At 43.2% G+C, this 14,738-nt stretch overlaps 3 protein-coding genes across 11 annotated transcripts in view; 1 reads left to right on the forward strand and 2 right to left on the reverse strand.

Annotated features, from left to right (window-relative positions):
* Positions 1–67: 67 nt before the first annotated feature.
* On the forward strand, positions 68–1,261 carry LOC108159673. Its single transcript, XM_017293160.2, has 2 exons — positions 68–172; positions 233–1,261. Exons 1-2 carry the CDS (start codon positions 145–147, stop codon positions 1,108–1,110), a joined length of 906 nt encoding a protein of 301 aa, XP_017148649.1. The 5' UTR covers positions 68–144; the 3' UTR covers positions 1,111–1,261.
* Positions 1,187–6,222, reverse strand: LOC108159672 (myeloid leukemia factor). Of its 7 annotated transcripts, none has more exons than XM_017293155.2 (5): positions 6,070–6,222; positions 5,163–5,380; positions 4,561–5,098; positions 3,606–3,827; positions 1,187–2,139 (listed from the first exon to the last, which is right to left on the reverse strand). In XM_017293155.2, exons 1-5 carry the CDS (start codon positions 6,129–6,131, stop codon positions 2,010–2,012), a joined length of 1,170 nt encoding a protein of 389 aa, XP_017148644.1. In that variant the 5' UTR covers positions 6,132–6,222; the 3' UTR covers positions 1,187–2,009. The 7 variants fall into 7 exon arrangements, with proteins under 7 accessions (XP_017148644.1, XP_017148643.2, XP_017148646.1 ...); XM_017293154.2 differs by lacking the exon at positions 6,070–6,222 and adding an exon at positions 5,439–5,558; XM_033390777.1 differs by lacking the exon at positions 1,187–2,139 and adding an exon at positions 3,144–3,206.
* A 5,634-nt stretch (positions 6,223–11,856) lies between these two features.
* The window catches only part of LOC108159345 (ecdysone receptor), an 83,444-nt gene continuing 80,562 nt past the window's right edge, over positions 11,857–14,738 (reverse strand). For all 3 annotated transcript variants that reach the window (XM_017292551.2, XM_017292550.2, XM_017292552.2), the window contains 4 exons: positions 13,573–14,129; positions 13,361–13,504; positions 13,138–13,290; positions 11,857–13,062 (listed from right to left, as the gene is read on the reverse strand). In XM_017292551.2, coding sequence (XP_017148040.1) covers positions 11,959–13,062; positions 13,138–13,290; positions 13,361–13,504; positions 13,573–14,129 — 1,958 coding nt within the window. In that variant the 3' untranslated portion in view covers positions 11,857–11,958. The remainder of the gene's footprint in view (positions 13,063–13,137; positions 13,291–13,360; positions 13,505–13,572; positions 14,130–14,738) is intronic.

Consider the following 14,738-nt stretch of genomic DNA (forward strand, 5'->3'; position numbering starts at 1 on the left):
ACTTATTGATTGCCAGCTAGAGAATGGAGAACTATCGACATAACTATCGCATTCAGTTTTTGTCTTTGAATTAATACCAACAACTTCTCGATTTCAGAGTTCGGTCCCATTGTTTTTAATGAAACAGCTGTTTAGCAAAGAATAATGAACCAAAATTTATTTTTTATATTTCGTAAGTTTTTTGAACAATATTGAGAAAAGACAATGGAGTAACTTGCTTTTATTATTGCAGTTCTGTATATCTCGCGATCAAATGCTGAACTCTCTGGCCTTCTGAGTGCCCTGCAATACTTTGGGCTCTACGGCAATGGATCGGAGTCCCTGGGACAGTCTCGCGGTCAGTGCGAGTATACGTTTGAATCGTTTGCCCTGCTGGGTGATCGGCATACTTGCGCGCCAGACGATGAGCATATACTGCACCTGACTCAGCTGCCACCGCAGCGCAAGCCGCCCATCATGATTAAGTGCTTGCAGCCGGAGCCAGCGGCCGACAATGGCAACGGAACGGAGACTGTGCCCAAGCTGCTGATAATGAGGAGTGGCAAGGAGATTCTGAACCTGCTTAAGCCCATTGGCAATGCTACCAAGCGGCACGAGCACGGCAGCTGTGTGGTTGTCCACTTTTGCACGGCCACAAGCTTGGAGTGCTCCCGGGTGGCGCCCGTGATAAACCTTCTGCCTCATCTATTTCCCACGCTGCCCGTCGCCTACATCGATGCGTACGAGTTTACCCCCTTCAACGCCGAGTTCGGTATTGTTTCGCTGCCGACGCTGATGATCTTCCATCAGGGACGACCGTTGATCAAGTACGATACCTCCTGGACGGACTCGGAAAAGCGAGCCTTTGGCAGGTTCATCATGCGCCACACCAACGTAAAGACAGTGGATCCCAAGAGCATAGATCCACAAATCTTGCAGCGAACGCTCACCGAGCCCCTTTCCAACACGCCGGAGGTGCAGACCGATTACTACCTGGGCATGGCCTGGGCCTTTATCCTGCTCTGCCTGGGCAACTATGTGAGGGGCACGGTCTTCTGGAAGCAGCTGGTAGCGATGGTGCAGCGCAACTGGCGAGAGTCTGAGGAGACGCAAATGGATGTCGTTGACTAATAGTGCAAAAGGTGGTCTTGGGGCGGGGCCGACCGGCCTGGCCTGTCTTTCGGAAGCAAAGTACATACGCTTTACATTTACTAATGTAATGTATTTAATGATTTAATTAAATTCCAATCAACGTTACTTAAGCCTTATTTAGTTTTATATATATTCGTGTGTATATATATATATTGGGGGGAATTGTAATTGTAATGTTAAGAGCCTTCAAAATTAGTTAGATTCCTTCATATCCGTCGTCTCCGGTCCGTAATTAAAGCTTAGCGTCTAACCAAATCTAGACCAACTTGAGAATGTATCCAAAAAGGTAAGAGTAAAACCGAAATGGCATACATTGCTTGTCTGAAATCATCTTAATTTTGATTCTTTAGTATCGCACAACTCAAGTATTCGTTAGCCTGTGTCGCTGTTTTGAGAATTTATCAAAAAAGTAGGAGTAAAACCGAAATTGCATTCATTGCTTGTCTGAAGTCATTTTCATTTTCATTTTGATTCTTTACTATCGTACAACTCAAGTATTCGTTAGCCAGTTTCGCTGTATTGAAAATTTTCTGGGAAGAGTGTGAGTGCTTTTAGTTGAAGCAGCGGCTTGACAATGCCAGAGCGGTGTTTGTGCCATGCCTGCGGGTCAGTACGAAAGTCGGGTAAGGAACATATACCTGTCGCAGACAGATAGTTATGTCTAGTTGGAATTGACAATATATAACCCACGACAACGCAGGCAGGACAACGCACAAAACAGCTGTGTGTGTGTAGTGAGTGGTGTGTATCTTTTCTAAAATATAATTAAGTGTACTTTTGGAACAGGATCAGCGCTAGCTGTCCAGTGGTGTGTGTGTGTGGTTGTATGTGCTTGGAGATGAACAATTGTGTGTGTTTTTGCAGTAGGAGCGTGTCTTCTATTTCTTGGCCCGCTTGCCCGACTTGGCACTTGATGATTCGCCGCCATTTTTTGTGTGGTGGTGGTGGCTGTTCTTCATGGGGCGCTGCTGGCGCCTTGGATGGGCCGCATAAGGATGTGGATGTTTGCTAGTCATGGGATTTGAAGAATAAATAAACACAAATTAGTGACATTATCAACTCGATTCAACATCGTTTCGTAAGCAAATAACTTAAACAAAAGACTCAAAATCATAGGTAATCATTCGTAGACAGGCCAATTCAAACGGAACGTAAATGGTAATATGGTAATGATGGCGGGAAGATAGCAGTCGGCGGGGGGTGGGGGTTTAGATGAGTAAGCATGATTAAGATGAAGGGAGCAGCAGCAGGGATGATAAGTCGCGCGCAGTTAGTAGTGTGTCGTAGAGAATAGTACGGGGAATGGTGGAGGTGTCGATGGCGATGGCGATGGCAGTCCGTAGCACAACGAATTCGCAGTCGCAGCAGCAGCAGCAACAACAACGTTCGAATTTTGCGTTCGATTTAGATCGTCGATGAACAATTTTGGCGTCGTAACAGAGTAAAACGTAAGGTAAATCCAATGCGAAGTCGAATACAATTGCCCTCGCAGATGATAACTGAAGGATTACGGATACGGATACGCTTTTCGGTGGGGGTTTTAAGTGTAGTACGAGAAAAAGACAACTCAGACCCGCTACATGCTTCTCTTGTTTGTAGTACATACAATACATACTAGATGTTATACATATGCGAGTATATAGAGCTAAAGGAGTGTGTGTGGTGGTGATGGTGGGAGGAGAGTTGGTTGCGGCAGCCTTACACATAGCATGTGGCACGGCTCGTGGCGTAACTGCTGCATTGCGTGGGCACACGTTGGCGTTGACGGAACGATGGTTGGTTTGGTGTTGGTGTTGCTAGTGGCTGTGATGATGCGTAGCATTGATGACGGCCGTCGAACGTGAACGTCACGTCATATCGGGGGTTAGTATTGGATCGCACGATGATCGAAGAACGCCGAATGCTGTTGTCATTATCGTTACGTTGATTTATATGTTGTTGTTTGGGGTTAAATATGGTCATATGAATATTGGTTGCTTGGATTAAAGTAAGTTTCGGTTTTTGTATTTTTTTATTGCTTTGGTTGAGTTCTGTTCTACTTTCGATGGTACCGGGAGTTATATAGACGCCAGTCTCTGCATAAATCGAAAGTACATAATAAGTGTTGGTAGAGAAGAGGGAGAGAGATCAACAAGTCGTTAATAGAGTTGTAAATTGCGAATGTAAGGAAGCTACAGGGATACAAAAAGACAATCGGAAAACAGACCATACATTTTGGCGATTATACGATTCGGATTCGGTTTTCCGAATACAATCTTTAAACGTGGTATTAACGCCGTGGTATTTTGCAAATATGTAACTCGAAGCAGGCTGCAAGATGGATGATCTTTATAGGCATATACAAAATGTAAGCAATATAACTTGAACGTAACGTAACGTAAGGCTGCTGGCCGGCTTATCTAGGGATTCGATTAGGCCAAATCCTATTTGGCAGACAGACTGTCCTGGGCTGGATCTGTCTGGGGGAAACAAACCTTGGCGTGGCTGCAATGCTGTGACTGCCGCTGGAAATCGTGGCCAGCGGCGAGGACGCGGGGGTACGCAGAGGTCGACGGGGAGTGGCCAAGTGTTGCCCATTGCGCATGTAGGCGCGTCGCGAATTTCCAATGCTCACGTAGTTGTTGTTCGATGGATCGTGTACCGTTGGGGAGGACGACTCTGTGGTTGTTGTTGTTGCTGCTGCTGTAGCATTGCGGCTGTCGTCGTAGTATGGAATCGAGTCGAAGAAAAGTTGGAAAATATTACAATACGTTTGGCGAGTCTTTGGTGTGTTTGGTTGGCAACTATTCGAGGCAGTCCGTTGCGTGTAACGCGTTAACGCGCTAGAGTGGTTAGGGTAGGCGATGAATGAGTGGAGTAGAGTACCCGATAAAGAAGTAGTATTCCAAAGGAATCGCGGATTGGGGTGGGCAAAGTAAAGGTAAAGGTAAAGGTAAAGGTAAAGGAAAACAATGAACAAATTTTACAAAAAAGAAAAATTTCTTGATCTTCTTGGAAGGTGCCGCCTACCTCAGCGCTCAGTGTTGGTCTTTCGTTATATATATAGTATATGATCGTTATTTGATATATTTTCTTTACTTTTCTGGTTTGGCTTTCTTTTGGTTTTTTGAACGTTGTTGGGAATGTAAAAGCAGACATTTATAATATGCAATTCAATTCTGTTTTTTGTTCTGATAGTTAGTAAAATATACTGGTATGTACGTTAGATTTTAGTAATTGTATCTGCAAGTAAATACAAACGTTTCAATTTAGCAACAAGTTGTGTGAGGGTTAGACAAGTGGGGTGTCGGGGGTCGGGTGTCGGGGGCATGGGTCAAATGCTACAACGCAAATTGCTAGACCTACACACGTATCGGGGCGTACACGTACTGGGGTACTGGAGCTGCAGCCACATCATGCCACAGTTAACGTCTGTGGACACACACTCACCTTCCGTGCGGAGCCGTTGAAGGTGCTGGCAGCGTTGGCAACTGGCGGCCAGCGGACGAGCGGCCCTGCGGCTGCTGCTCCTGGATCACACAGTCATCATCGTCGTCGTCATCCTCGACAGGCTCAATGGTTAGTGTAGAGGTCGAGGCGGCTGGCGGAGGTGCACGAATGGCCTGCATGCCACCATGACGGCCGTGTGGACCGCCTCCGCGATGGGCGCGAGTGGTAAACTCGCGGTCGAACTGCTCGGCCTCTTCCTCGTCCAGGTTGATGAACTCCTGACGTTCTTCCAGCTGGCCCGAGCGCATGTCCTGCTCCTTCTCAATGATGTGGGCGCGCTCTCCAATGTGATGACCGATGGCCATTTTCTTCACGCCTGTGCGCGAGTCCTGGACTGTTTTACGGGTCTCGCGAACACCACCTGGGCCGGTTTTGGTGCTGGTGCTGGCCTGGTAGATCTGTGGGCGGCCGTCGGGTCCCGATGACATGGTCATCACGGTGCTTTGGCAAAACGAAGCGCCTGGATTGGCGCCAATATCTATATAAGGTAGGGATCATTATCATTGATCATTGATTTTTGTTCGGGCTTGATCAGAACTTACCGGCATTGAGCAAACGATTGAAATTTGGCATCATGGGCATGCCAAACATACCCATGGCGGGCATGGCAGCCATTTGATGGGGGCCGCCCTGCTGGAATCCAGGATCGAATGGCGATCCCTGCATGAAAGGATCCGGCATGAATGTGTTCATCAAGCGGTTCATCGAGCGCATTTGCATACCCATGGCATTCATGGTATGGTTCATGTTCATGTGGTTACTGTTTGATTAATGGAATTTATTAGAACATTTTTTAATTTACCCAATATACGGTATACTCTTTGCCCATTTCCTCGTCTTCATTAGCACGATTCAATTTTTTTTTGCGAAAATTTTTTTTCGATTTCGACTGTTTACTCATTTTAAAATAAAAGCGAATCCCAAAAACTAACAAATTTGAATATGATTTGATATCTATTTGAATTTTTTTAACATAATTTTACAACAAACTAACCCTTGCCTGGTTTTTGTTGCCTGTGTGTGACATTAGCTTGAGGGGTTGCTACCTTGACGCAGAAATAAACGAAACAAATTCAATTTAATGCATTGATTGCGGGCCCTGCGGTCGTTCTTTTTAAAATTATTGATTATTACGTCTTCTTTTCACGCATGCTGCACACACACACCCCCACACACGCATACACAAACTGGAACACACACGTGAAAATACGAAGCATTGCACGTATCCGTCAGTTTTGCGCAATTTCCCCCGCAAATTGTCGAGATTAACTGTTAGCCAGTGCGAAAACCTATATCCCTATGTAACAAACAATAAAGTGCCAACGCTAGGCTGTTTTCAGAAGCCACACCGAGCATCAAGAAATACACATATGTATATGTAGGTACATTGTGCCGAGGAGCAACCAGCTGCAGCCAGTTCAGACTGGCTAAAAAGGTGTTGGTACTTACTTCATTAGTCCCAAATCATCGTCGAAGTCTCCCATCAGTCCCAATGCACCGAAAAGTGACATTTTATTTGTTTTATATGGTGTTTTGTTTAACTTTTAGCAGCAAATTTTTCTCGCAAGATGAAAGTGTGACCGGATTGATTTATGGATAAGATATTCGGTCTTACCCTCAGAAAAATACTGAAGTATACCGTCCAATTTTCAAAATTCTAGTATCTAATTTAATCAGCAAAATTGTTCATCGATTGAAATTGTCGTATATTTTGCTAGATGATCAGAATATACTGTCTTTACTTTTTCAGTATGTTTCGGTGCCCTTAATCAGCTATTTTTTTTGATGATCTGGTTGCTAAGTTTTGCATCGATTGAAATACATTCTTATCGTTTCCATACAAATATCATTCCTGATTCGATCGATGGAAAATTTGCTGATTTGTGCCTAAGAAATACCCCGTTTTTGGTATATTTTGTTGTCGTCTAAAATTTATAAACAACAGATGGCGCTAAAGTTACTGCTGTTCAAACGCAGCTTCGCGCTGAAAGCGGTTTCGAGAATATTCTAGAATGCACAGGGCCATGAAATTAAGCAGAGTTTCAGCTTTGATAGTTAGCCAATGTCGAGTCAAGGAACTCCAGCTCAAAACAAAACAATAGAAATACGTGCATCTGATAAACTCTTTTTAAATATATAATTTTTATTTTATTACACGTTTCATATATCGTATATATATAGACTTTCTGTTGGATTTATATGTATGTATATATTTACAACTTAGTTTTAGAACTATGCAAAGTGTTCGGTGTATTCTAGACCTAAATAAATCTGTTATTTATGAAATTAATTAATCAAAAAATGTAATTATACATACATTATACGCATTAACCTTGATAGCGCTCCGCCCCTGGCTATAAGACAGCCGTGCCGATGCGCCAGAACCCACCTCCACTCGAGCCATTAACTATTTCATATAAACATCTCAATCCGTTTCTTCCCCAACCCAACTTAACTTAGTATCTTCCGACTTTGAAGTATAAAAGTTTTGTTTTTTTCTGGTTGTATTGTAAGTTATTAGCAATAATATTAACTGTAAGTGAACAGATTTCCAAATAAGATGTCAGTTTCGTAGACATGAGTAAGTAGACTCGTAAGTATATCTAGATATATATCCGTAAGAATAATATATTTATGCACCGCATGTTCTGAGAACAACAAGCAAACATCTCACGTTAGAGTACGTACCGAATATTACGCCAAATAATGAAATGTGCGTGTACTCTTATAATCGTTTAATCGGTTTAAATGCTAACAATCTCTACATCTCTCTCATTATCATAATTGGTAAACGGCAACTCAAACAATGCGCAGGTTCTGGGGTTCTTGAGTGAATATCGTCGAACTGAAAGGACCAGCCTCTTCTCCTCCATCGGGAGGAGTGCAGCGGTCCTGAGTGGGGAGTCGAATGTTTGCTGGCAGTGTAGCATGGAAATCATAATGCAAGTGGAGATAAAATATGTATACAATACCTAAGGGTATCGCCCACAGCTTTGAAGAATTAAAATCGGTTGCTCTTCGAATTGTCCTACGTATTTTGTGAGTGTGTTTCATTTAGAATATGTTTAATATTGTATGTTAATTAGATTATCGACTTTGCTCGGTTTGTATTTCGCGTTACACTAAAATGCCATCAAATCAGTTTTCAGTTTGTATTTTGTATTCTCTAATTGTATTTTCGTTTTTCCCGGAAAAATCATTTACTTTACTCCTTCGAATCGTGTGCGTTGTCAATCCATTTATACGTATGGGTTCGTTCTGACTTAAGATACATATACTCGAAATCGTATCCTGAACTGCATTAATAACTGTATATAACTGTATATTGTAGATATTAATATTACCGTTTAGTTTTAGATTACTGATTGCTACACATTGCAAATGAAATTTGACTTATGGCGTTCATCGTCTAAACTCTAAGTTTCAAAAATGGCTGCTGTATCGTAACTAAGGGTTCTGTTCTGTTCTGCATGCTTATAAGATTTCAATTTCGATTTGGCAGTGAGAAAAACTCAACTCAAGAAGCGTTCGAATGAGTTTCGTTTGTGCTATCGCTATACTAATGCAAATATACCCCATATCCAATGCCCACTATCGAGCATCGTATGTGGGTGTATCCGAGTATGGATCTGTCTCTATGCTATGCTTCGGATTGCTATTGCTGCAAGCCAGGTACCTCTAAGAAGGCTTCGAAATAAGGAGTGACAGTGCTTTGGAAAAGAATTTCGCGAAGGGAAACTATATCATCATCCTATATACATTTTGTGTATGTATAATTTTCATCTCTGCTGCTAAGGTCTCGCTTGTAGTTACATTTATTATTATAATGCTCAAAACCTTTCGATCATGTTCCGTCAAATATTCCATTCTTCATCGTCACTTCTTCGCCTTCGTCCACTTCTGCTTTTGTTTCGTTTGAGGTAGTTTTTCAATTCAGGATCAATATCTACAAGTCGAACACAAAAATGCTTGTGAGTGTGATTCAATTTAGCTTAGGGTTAGCTGTGTACATGGTGTCATGGTCATGGGCTCTACATAGTTGGGGCTAGTTGTTATTGGGGGCAAAAAATTAGGTTACAGTTTACACATAACAGAAAACAGTGCATAAAAATCAAACAAAGTCTAGTTGCTTTTCCGCTTTCCGCTTCCTCTCGAAATTTCAAGAATCTACATAACGATTTAATTTTTGTTTCAGTTTCTGTTTCTTTGTCCTTTATCCACCCGGTTGTGGTACTTTGATCATTATCATTATTTTTACGTTATCTTTGAATGGATTTCTCAACAAATTGTTACTTTATACCATACATTCTCGTATTTTCGTAATTCATCAGGTTTCAGTTTTTGTATTTTTGTTAGTAGCATTCTTTGTTTTCGTACTCATACAGCGATATAGCGATAGCTATATATCGTATATCATATCATATTCGTGTATGTACAGATCTTAGGCTTAGGGATAATATTGTAATATTTCAAAGGTTTAGCGTTAGCGAGGATCTCTCGTGGGTATTTATTATGCTTGTACTTATCCTATATTCAACGTATTTTAGGGAGAAGTCGTCATCGTCGGGGGCTCTGCCTCAGCCGCTGCCACTGCCATATCTATTGCAGCAAAATTTTATTCGATTTTTTACAATTTAAAGCTATTTAATAGCGCATCGTGTCTTGTGTTTCTTGGTTTTTTCTTTTTTTTAAGCTGCTTGTAAATTATGATAAATTAATACAAAATGTTCCTTCCTTTTTCTCCTTCTCCTTCCGCCAATGTCCTTCCTCACTTCACACTCTTTGCCTGTCGTTCTTAGCCAATTTTCACAGCCATTTGCTTCGCTTGCAAATCTTGTTCAAATTCTGAATTTCCCAGCTTTTCTTAAGTCTTTGCTCACATCCACATTACCTTTTCCCAATCAGGATAATACAGAAAATAAAAATGAAATGTTTACCGAAAACAATTTTTGGGAAAATGAAAACACACGGATTTTGGTTTATGTTTTTTTTTTGGAGATTTTCTTGTTGGTTTTCTTTTTCTCTTTTTCAACACATCTTCTTCTATATATATATTGTATATATTCTGCTTGGTTTCGTATCGTAAAAAGGTAAAAACTATTCCGCATTACGATAGGGTTTGCTCTTTACAGTATTCTTGTAAAACTACAAAACAAGGTATGCATATATGTATGTATGTATATAATGTATCTGTATCGGTATCTGTATCGGTATCGGTATCTGTATATGTAGTGGTATTATGCGTCGTAATAATAGCAATAATAATAGTAATAATAATAATTGGGCGTGCGCGAGTGCAGGCTAAAAAAAATTGAACTTAAACCAAAAACTTAAGAGCAAGCCTGATCGGGGATCCTACGAGTAGTACGATTAAAGTATTCACTGATTTATGTTTTGTAATTAGAATTTCCGCCTGTAAAGCAGTGTGCTCCTTTATTTTATATCATATCGCGTATACTATATCGTTTTCGTGTGCTCCCTTCTTCAGATCTCTTCATAAATTAAATTTACTTAAGTTTTTACATGTATTCGTGTGTGTGTGTGCGGGTGTTTGTGTTTGTTTATGGGTGAATTCGGGGCGTGTGTGTGTGTAAAATGTAAAATTAAATTAATATTAGTAGTAAAAAAAAAAAATTGCACAATTCAAGTTGAAAGCTACGTAAAATTCCACTTAAAAACTTTACATTATTTTATTTTAATATTTTACAATCGCTTTTCCATTGGTTTTTTATGTTTTGTAGCTACTAAAATTAGAATAAATTTGATTTAAGTTTAAATAAGGCCAACAATTTGTGTTAAAATTTTGTAAATATGTTTTAAAAGTATATATTAAAATGTTTGGAAATAAATTGCATTTAAATTTTGTTTAACATAATAGATTGCCAAATGAAAACTTTGCACATTTTTTGTTTTGTTTTGTCTAAATAAATTTTGATTACATTTTGTTGCTCACACAAGTTTAAAAAATTTTAAAAATGTTTAAGGTAAATTTTAAAAATAAATATTGAAGTCTTTTGGTGTGTGTTTCTATGTGTGTGTGTGGTGTGTGTTTGTCCGAATGATTGAATATTATTTGCCAGAAAAAAAAGATGTGAATTGTAGGATCTAAAACCTTCCGATGCGATGGTTGCTTTTTATGATTTTAATGTTTGAGTAAAACTCCAATCACTTGAATTTCCTTTCTAAAGTTCTCGTTATCAAAAGTGTTGTTCTTCAAAAAAATGCCTATAAAACGACGCCAATTTAAAAAGAGTTTTGTTTTTTCGGGCTTGAAAATTATCAGAATCTTTGAGACGAAGTTCTCATCGTTAAAAAAAAAAAAAAAAAAAAAAAAAAAAAAATATATAAGGAGGGTATGACGAAAATTGTTTTGCGTTCTGTTCTTACGTTTGTGGTGATATTTTGTTTACAGAGTTTCCCTTTCGTTATGATTAAAAAATATTTATAAAATCAGTCCAAGTTTTGCGTATTTTTTTTTTGTTAGTTTTGTTATTAGAGTTTTTTCTTTTTATCTGAATTAACTTAGGTTTTCATTCTTGTAGTTTTTATAAGTGTTATTCTGAATATAAGAAGGTATATATTTGTTACACCTTTTTTCACTAAACAGATCCACGCGCTCCAGATGATGTTAGCTTTACAGTTAGGGTTAGGTATTATACAGTTGCGTTTTATTAAGTTTTTATTTGTAATAGGTATTATTTTATATATTTTTTAAATATAAACAATCTTTACTCTCTTCTCTCTGCCACATTCCCACACAACCCTACTCGTCTCAGCTGCATTCTACATTCTACATTCTACACTCTCTCTAGCTCTCTAGCTTTCTAGCTCTCGCTCTCTTTTCTGTTCGAAGTGGAGGACGAAAAAAAAAAATTCGAGAATTGACTGTGAGGCGGAAACAATCTGCCACACCATTCACATAACTACTTGATGATTTTCCAATTGTTTTCCCATTCAGTGTGTCTCTTCCTCTCTCTCTCTCTCTCGCTGTCGCTGACGCTTTTCAATTCATTTCTCTTCATTTTTTTCGTATGTGTTTTTTTTTTTTAGCATTTGTGTAATTGTTAATAATTTGTTTATCGGTTATATCGTACGGATAATGCCTTATCGCTAGTATTTGCACTTAAGACTAAATAACTGCATTTTACGCTTGTCCTTCAGTGATCCCTCCATCAGGCGTCTGGCATCAGGATCAGGCATCTCCCTGATCATCGGGATGTCTGTGAGAGTGTGGTTCAGCTGCCTTTCCTTCTCCTGGCCCTAGTCGAGCAGGACCCCGCCCACCACCTCGTGCAGGATGGTGTGGTGGTGCTGCTGCTGCTGATGGTGGGGCAGGGGCTATGCCGTCGTCGAGTGCTCTGACTTGACCGCCACGCCGGCGATCAGCTGCTCCTGATGCGGATGCAGCGGCACGCCCATCAGTGCCATGGCCGTCTGGGCGTTCGCGTACATGCTGACGGGCGCAGCGCCGTTGCCCACCGCCGCTGTAGTCGAGCTGGCGGGCACCGCCGCCGTGATGCTGGTGGAGGAGGTGGCTGCCGCAGTGGTGGGGCCCATGGCTCCGCCACCGCCGCCGATGTAGTCGCTGCTGGTGCTCACGGCCGACACGGATCCGGAGCTGGTTGCAGAGCCTGTTCCAGAGACGGAAACAGACGCAGTGGCGGGAACAGAGATGGAGACTGGGGCGGAGGGAACTGGCAGAGGCAGAGGCAGAGACAGAGGCTGGGGCTGGGGCTGGGGCTGGGGCAGTGGCTGCGGTTGCGGCTGCGGCAGCGTGTGATTGGGCAGCGGAAGGTGCTGATGCTGGTGGTGGGCGGCCGCCGCAGCCGCCGCCTGTGAGGTGGAAGCGGAGTCGGCATCCAGTCCGGCGGTAATCGCGCCGCCAACGGCACCGCGCATTCGTTCGGCCCGCACCATGCGCTCGGTCTCCTCCTGCTGGGCCTGCAGATGCGACTGCACCGAGGGCGGGATGGCGTGGACGTCCCAGATCTCCTCGAGGAACTTGGGCAGCTTGCGGTTCTTGAGCTTCAGCGAGAAGCACATCTCGGCGTTCTGGTTGCCCAGGGTGCGCAGCTCGGTGAGGATGGAGAGGAGCTTGGCGTAGAAGACGAGGCTCATGGTGTCGCCGCAGTGGCGGTTGAGTATATAAATGCGTAGCGTGTCGATGTAGTAGCTCTGTATCGCCTCCACCAGCTGGGCCTTCTCCAGGCCCGGCCGGTCCGAGAAGATCACAATGGCAGTGAGTAGCGCGTATTCGACGTTGTCCACCTTCATCGAGAACATCTGGCGGCAGAAGTGCAGCAGGTCCTCGATGTTGTCCGCCATTCCGGCCATTTTGTACGAGTCCCGCGTGTAGGATCGGTTATTCGCAAAGAATATCGAGTCCGAATTGTGATCGTAGCGCCGCGCCATGCGCAACATCATGACCTCCGATGAGCAGGCCTTTAAACAGAGATTATTACAGATGTATTACAGATCTTCAATCGGGAATCAATGTGGATGGGGGGGTATACTCACCTTCAGTAACGTGATCTGATCCTCTTGGGGTATCTTTGTAAACGCTGGTAGACCTTTAGCAAACTCAACGATCAACTGAACCGTGAGTATGGTTATCTCGGTGATGTGTCGAAAGCTGACATCCGTCTGGCTCTCGTTCTCATCCGGGGTACTCTGAAAGCCAAATACGAGGAGTCCATTAGAGTCCCCTTCTTACAGAGAGGTTTGTAGAGGCTATACCCACCATTATACGCCTGAGATCCTCTTCGGAGGGCTGCTCGTAGCCATCCTGATACCAAATTAGCTTATATATAACGGCCAACTGATTGTACGTTAGTGGAGGTATATTGCGCGCTTGACACTTGGCCAAAATATCATCAGGTAGTAGCTGAAAGAAGAGAGAGAGAGAGTGAGATCAGTCAGGGAATCTGGTGCGATCCGCTTGCTGCAACTTACCGGAATTGTGGCATGCTGCGGCGCCTCGCATGTCATCAGATCGAGAATCTCCTTCTTCACGTAGTCGTGGGTACCACCGACGCTGCCGCCGCCAAGGCTGGAGCCGCCGCCCACACTATTACCACCACCGCCGCCATTGCCGCCGTGCTGGCAGCTGGGCGAGGTGGTCATCTTGTCCTTCTCCTTCTGGGCCTTCTTCTCGCGCCGCTTCATCGCGCACTGGTTCTCCGGGACGACGCACTCCGGCCGCATGCCCACCGCCAGGCACTTCTTCAGGCGGCACTCCTGGCACTTCCTCCGCATGTACATGTCCATCTCGCACGCCCGCCCGAACTTGCAGCAGTAGACGGCGCTCTTGGTGACGCTGCGCCGGAAGAAGCCCTTGCAGCCCTCGCAGGTGAGGGCATTGTAGTGGTAGCCGGAGGCCCTGTCCCCGCACACGAGGCACAGCTCCTCCTGCACCCGCGGTGCCGGACCCTTCTTGCTCTTCTTCGCATCGCAGCCCTCGTTTGCCGAATATCCGTTCAGGCTGCTCGAGGGCGAGAGATCATCGCGACCTGTCCGGGGGCGGGGCGAAAGAGAAAAAGAAAAGATCGGGGCATTAGATATCTCTCTCTCTCTCTCTCTATTTCTCCTTCTCTGTTGTCAGTCTCTTGGGTGTGAAGCCCCTCCATAAAACATTAGAAACCCAAATAAATAAATTTTCCATTTCATGTTGTTTCTTGTTATTTTCGAGTTCTACTCGTTCGCTGTTCTCCGAACATTTGCATTTTTTGCAAAACTCCAGTTCCGATAATCTGTGTGTGTACGATAACTGTCGAAATGGGGCTCTGTCCACCATCCCCATCCCCAGCCCCAGCCCCAGCCCCAGCCCCAGCCCCAGTTCTGACAGAACGTAAAATTTAAAATTCAATTAACGTCGTCGCTCAAAGTCACCATCGAAACGAAGCTGAAACAAGTCTTAAGTCAACAGAAATCAGCGATGGAATGGAGTGGAAGGAATGCTAGGGATGGGGATGGGGATGCGAGACCCATAGATAGAGCCATCAGCAGCGGCTGCACGACACCATGATCCAGTTCTGGGAGATTATTCAGACGACCATTTTTACTTCAAATCAAGAGATGTCTATCGGGTAATCGTCAATAATAGTGGCTTCTATGTGGGA

This window comes from Drosophila miranda, chromosome 3 (genome assembly GCF_003369915.1).
Source record: "Drosophila miranda strain MSH22 chromosome 3, D.miranda_PacBio2.1, whole genome shotgun sequence".
Lineage (NCBI taxonomy): Eukaryota > Metazoa > Arthropoda > Insecta > Diptera > Drosophilidae > Drosophila > Drosophila miranda.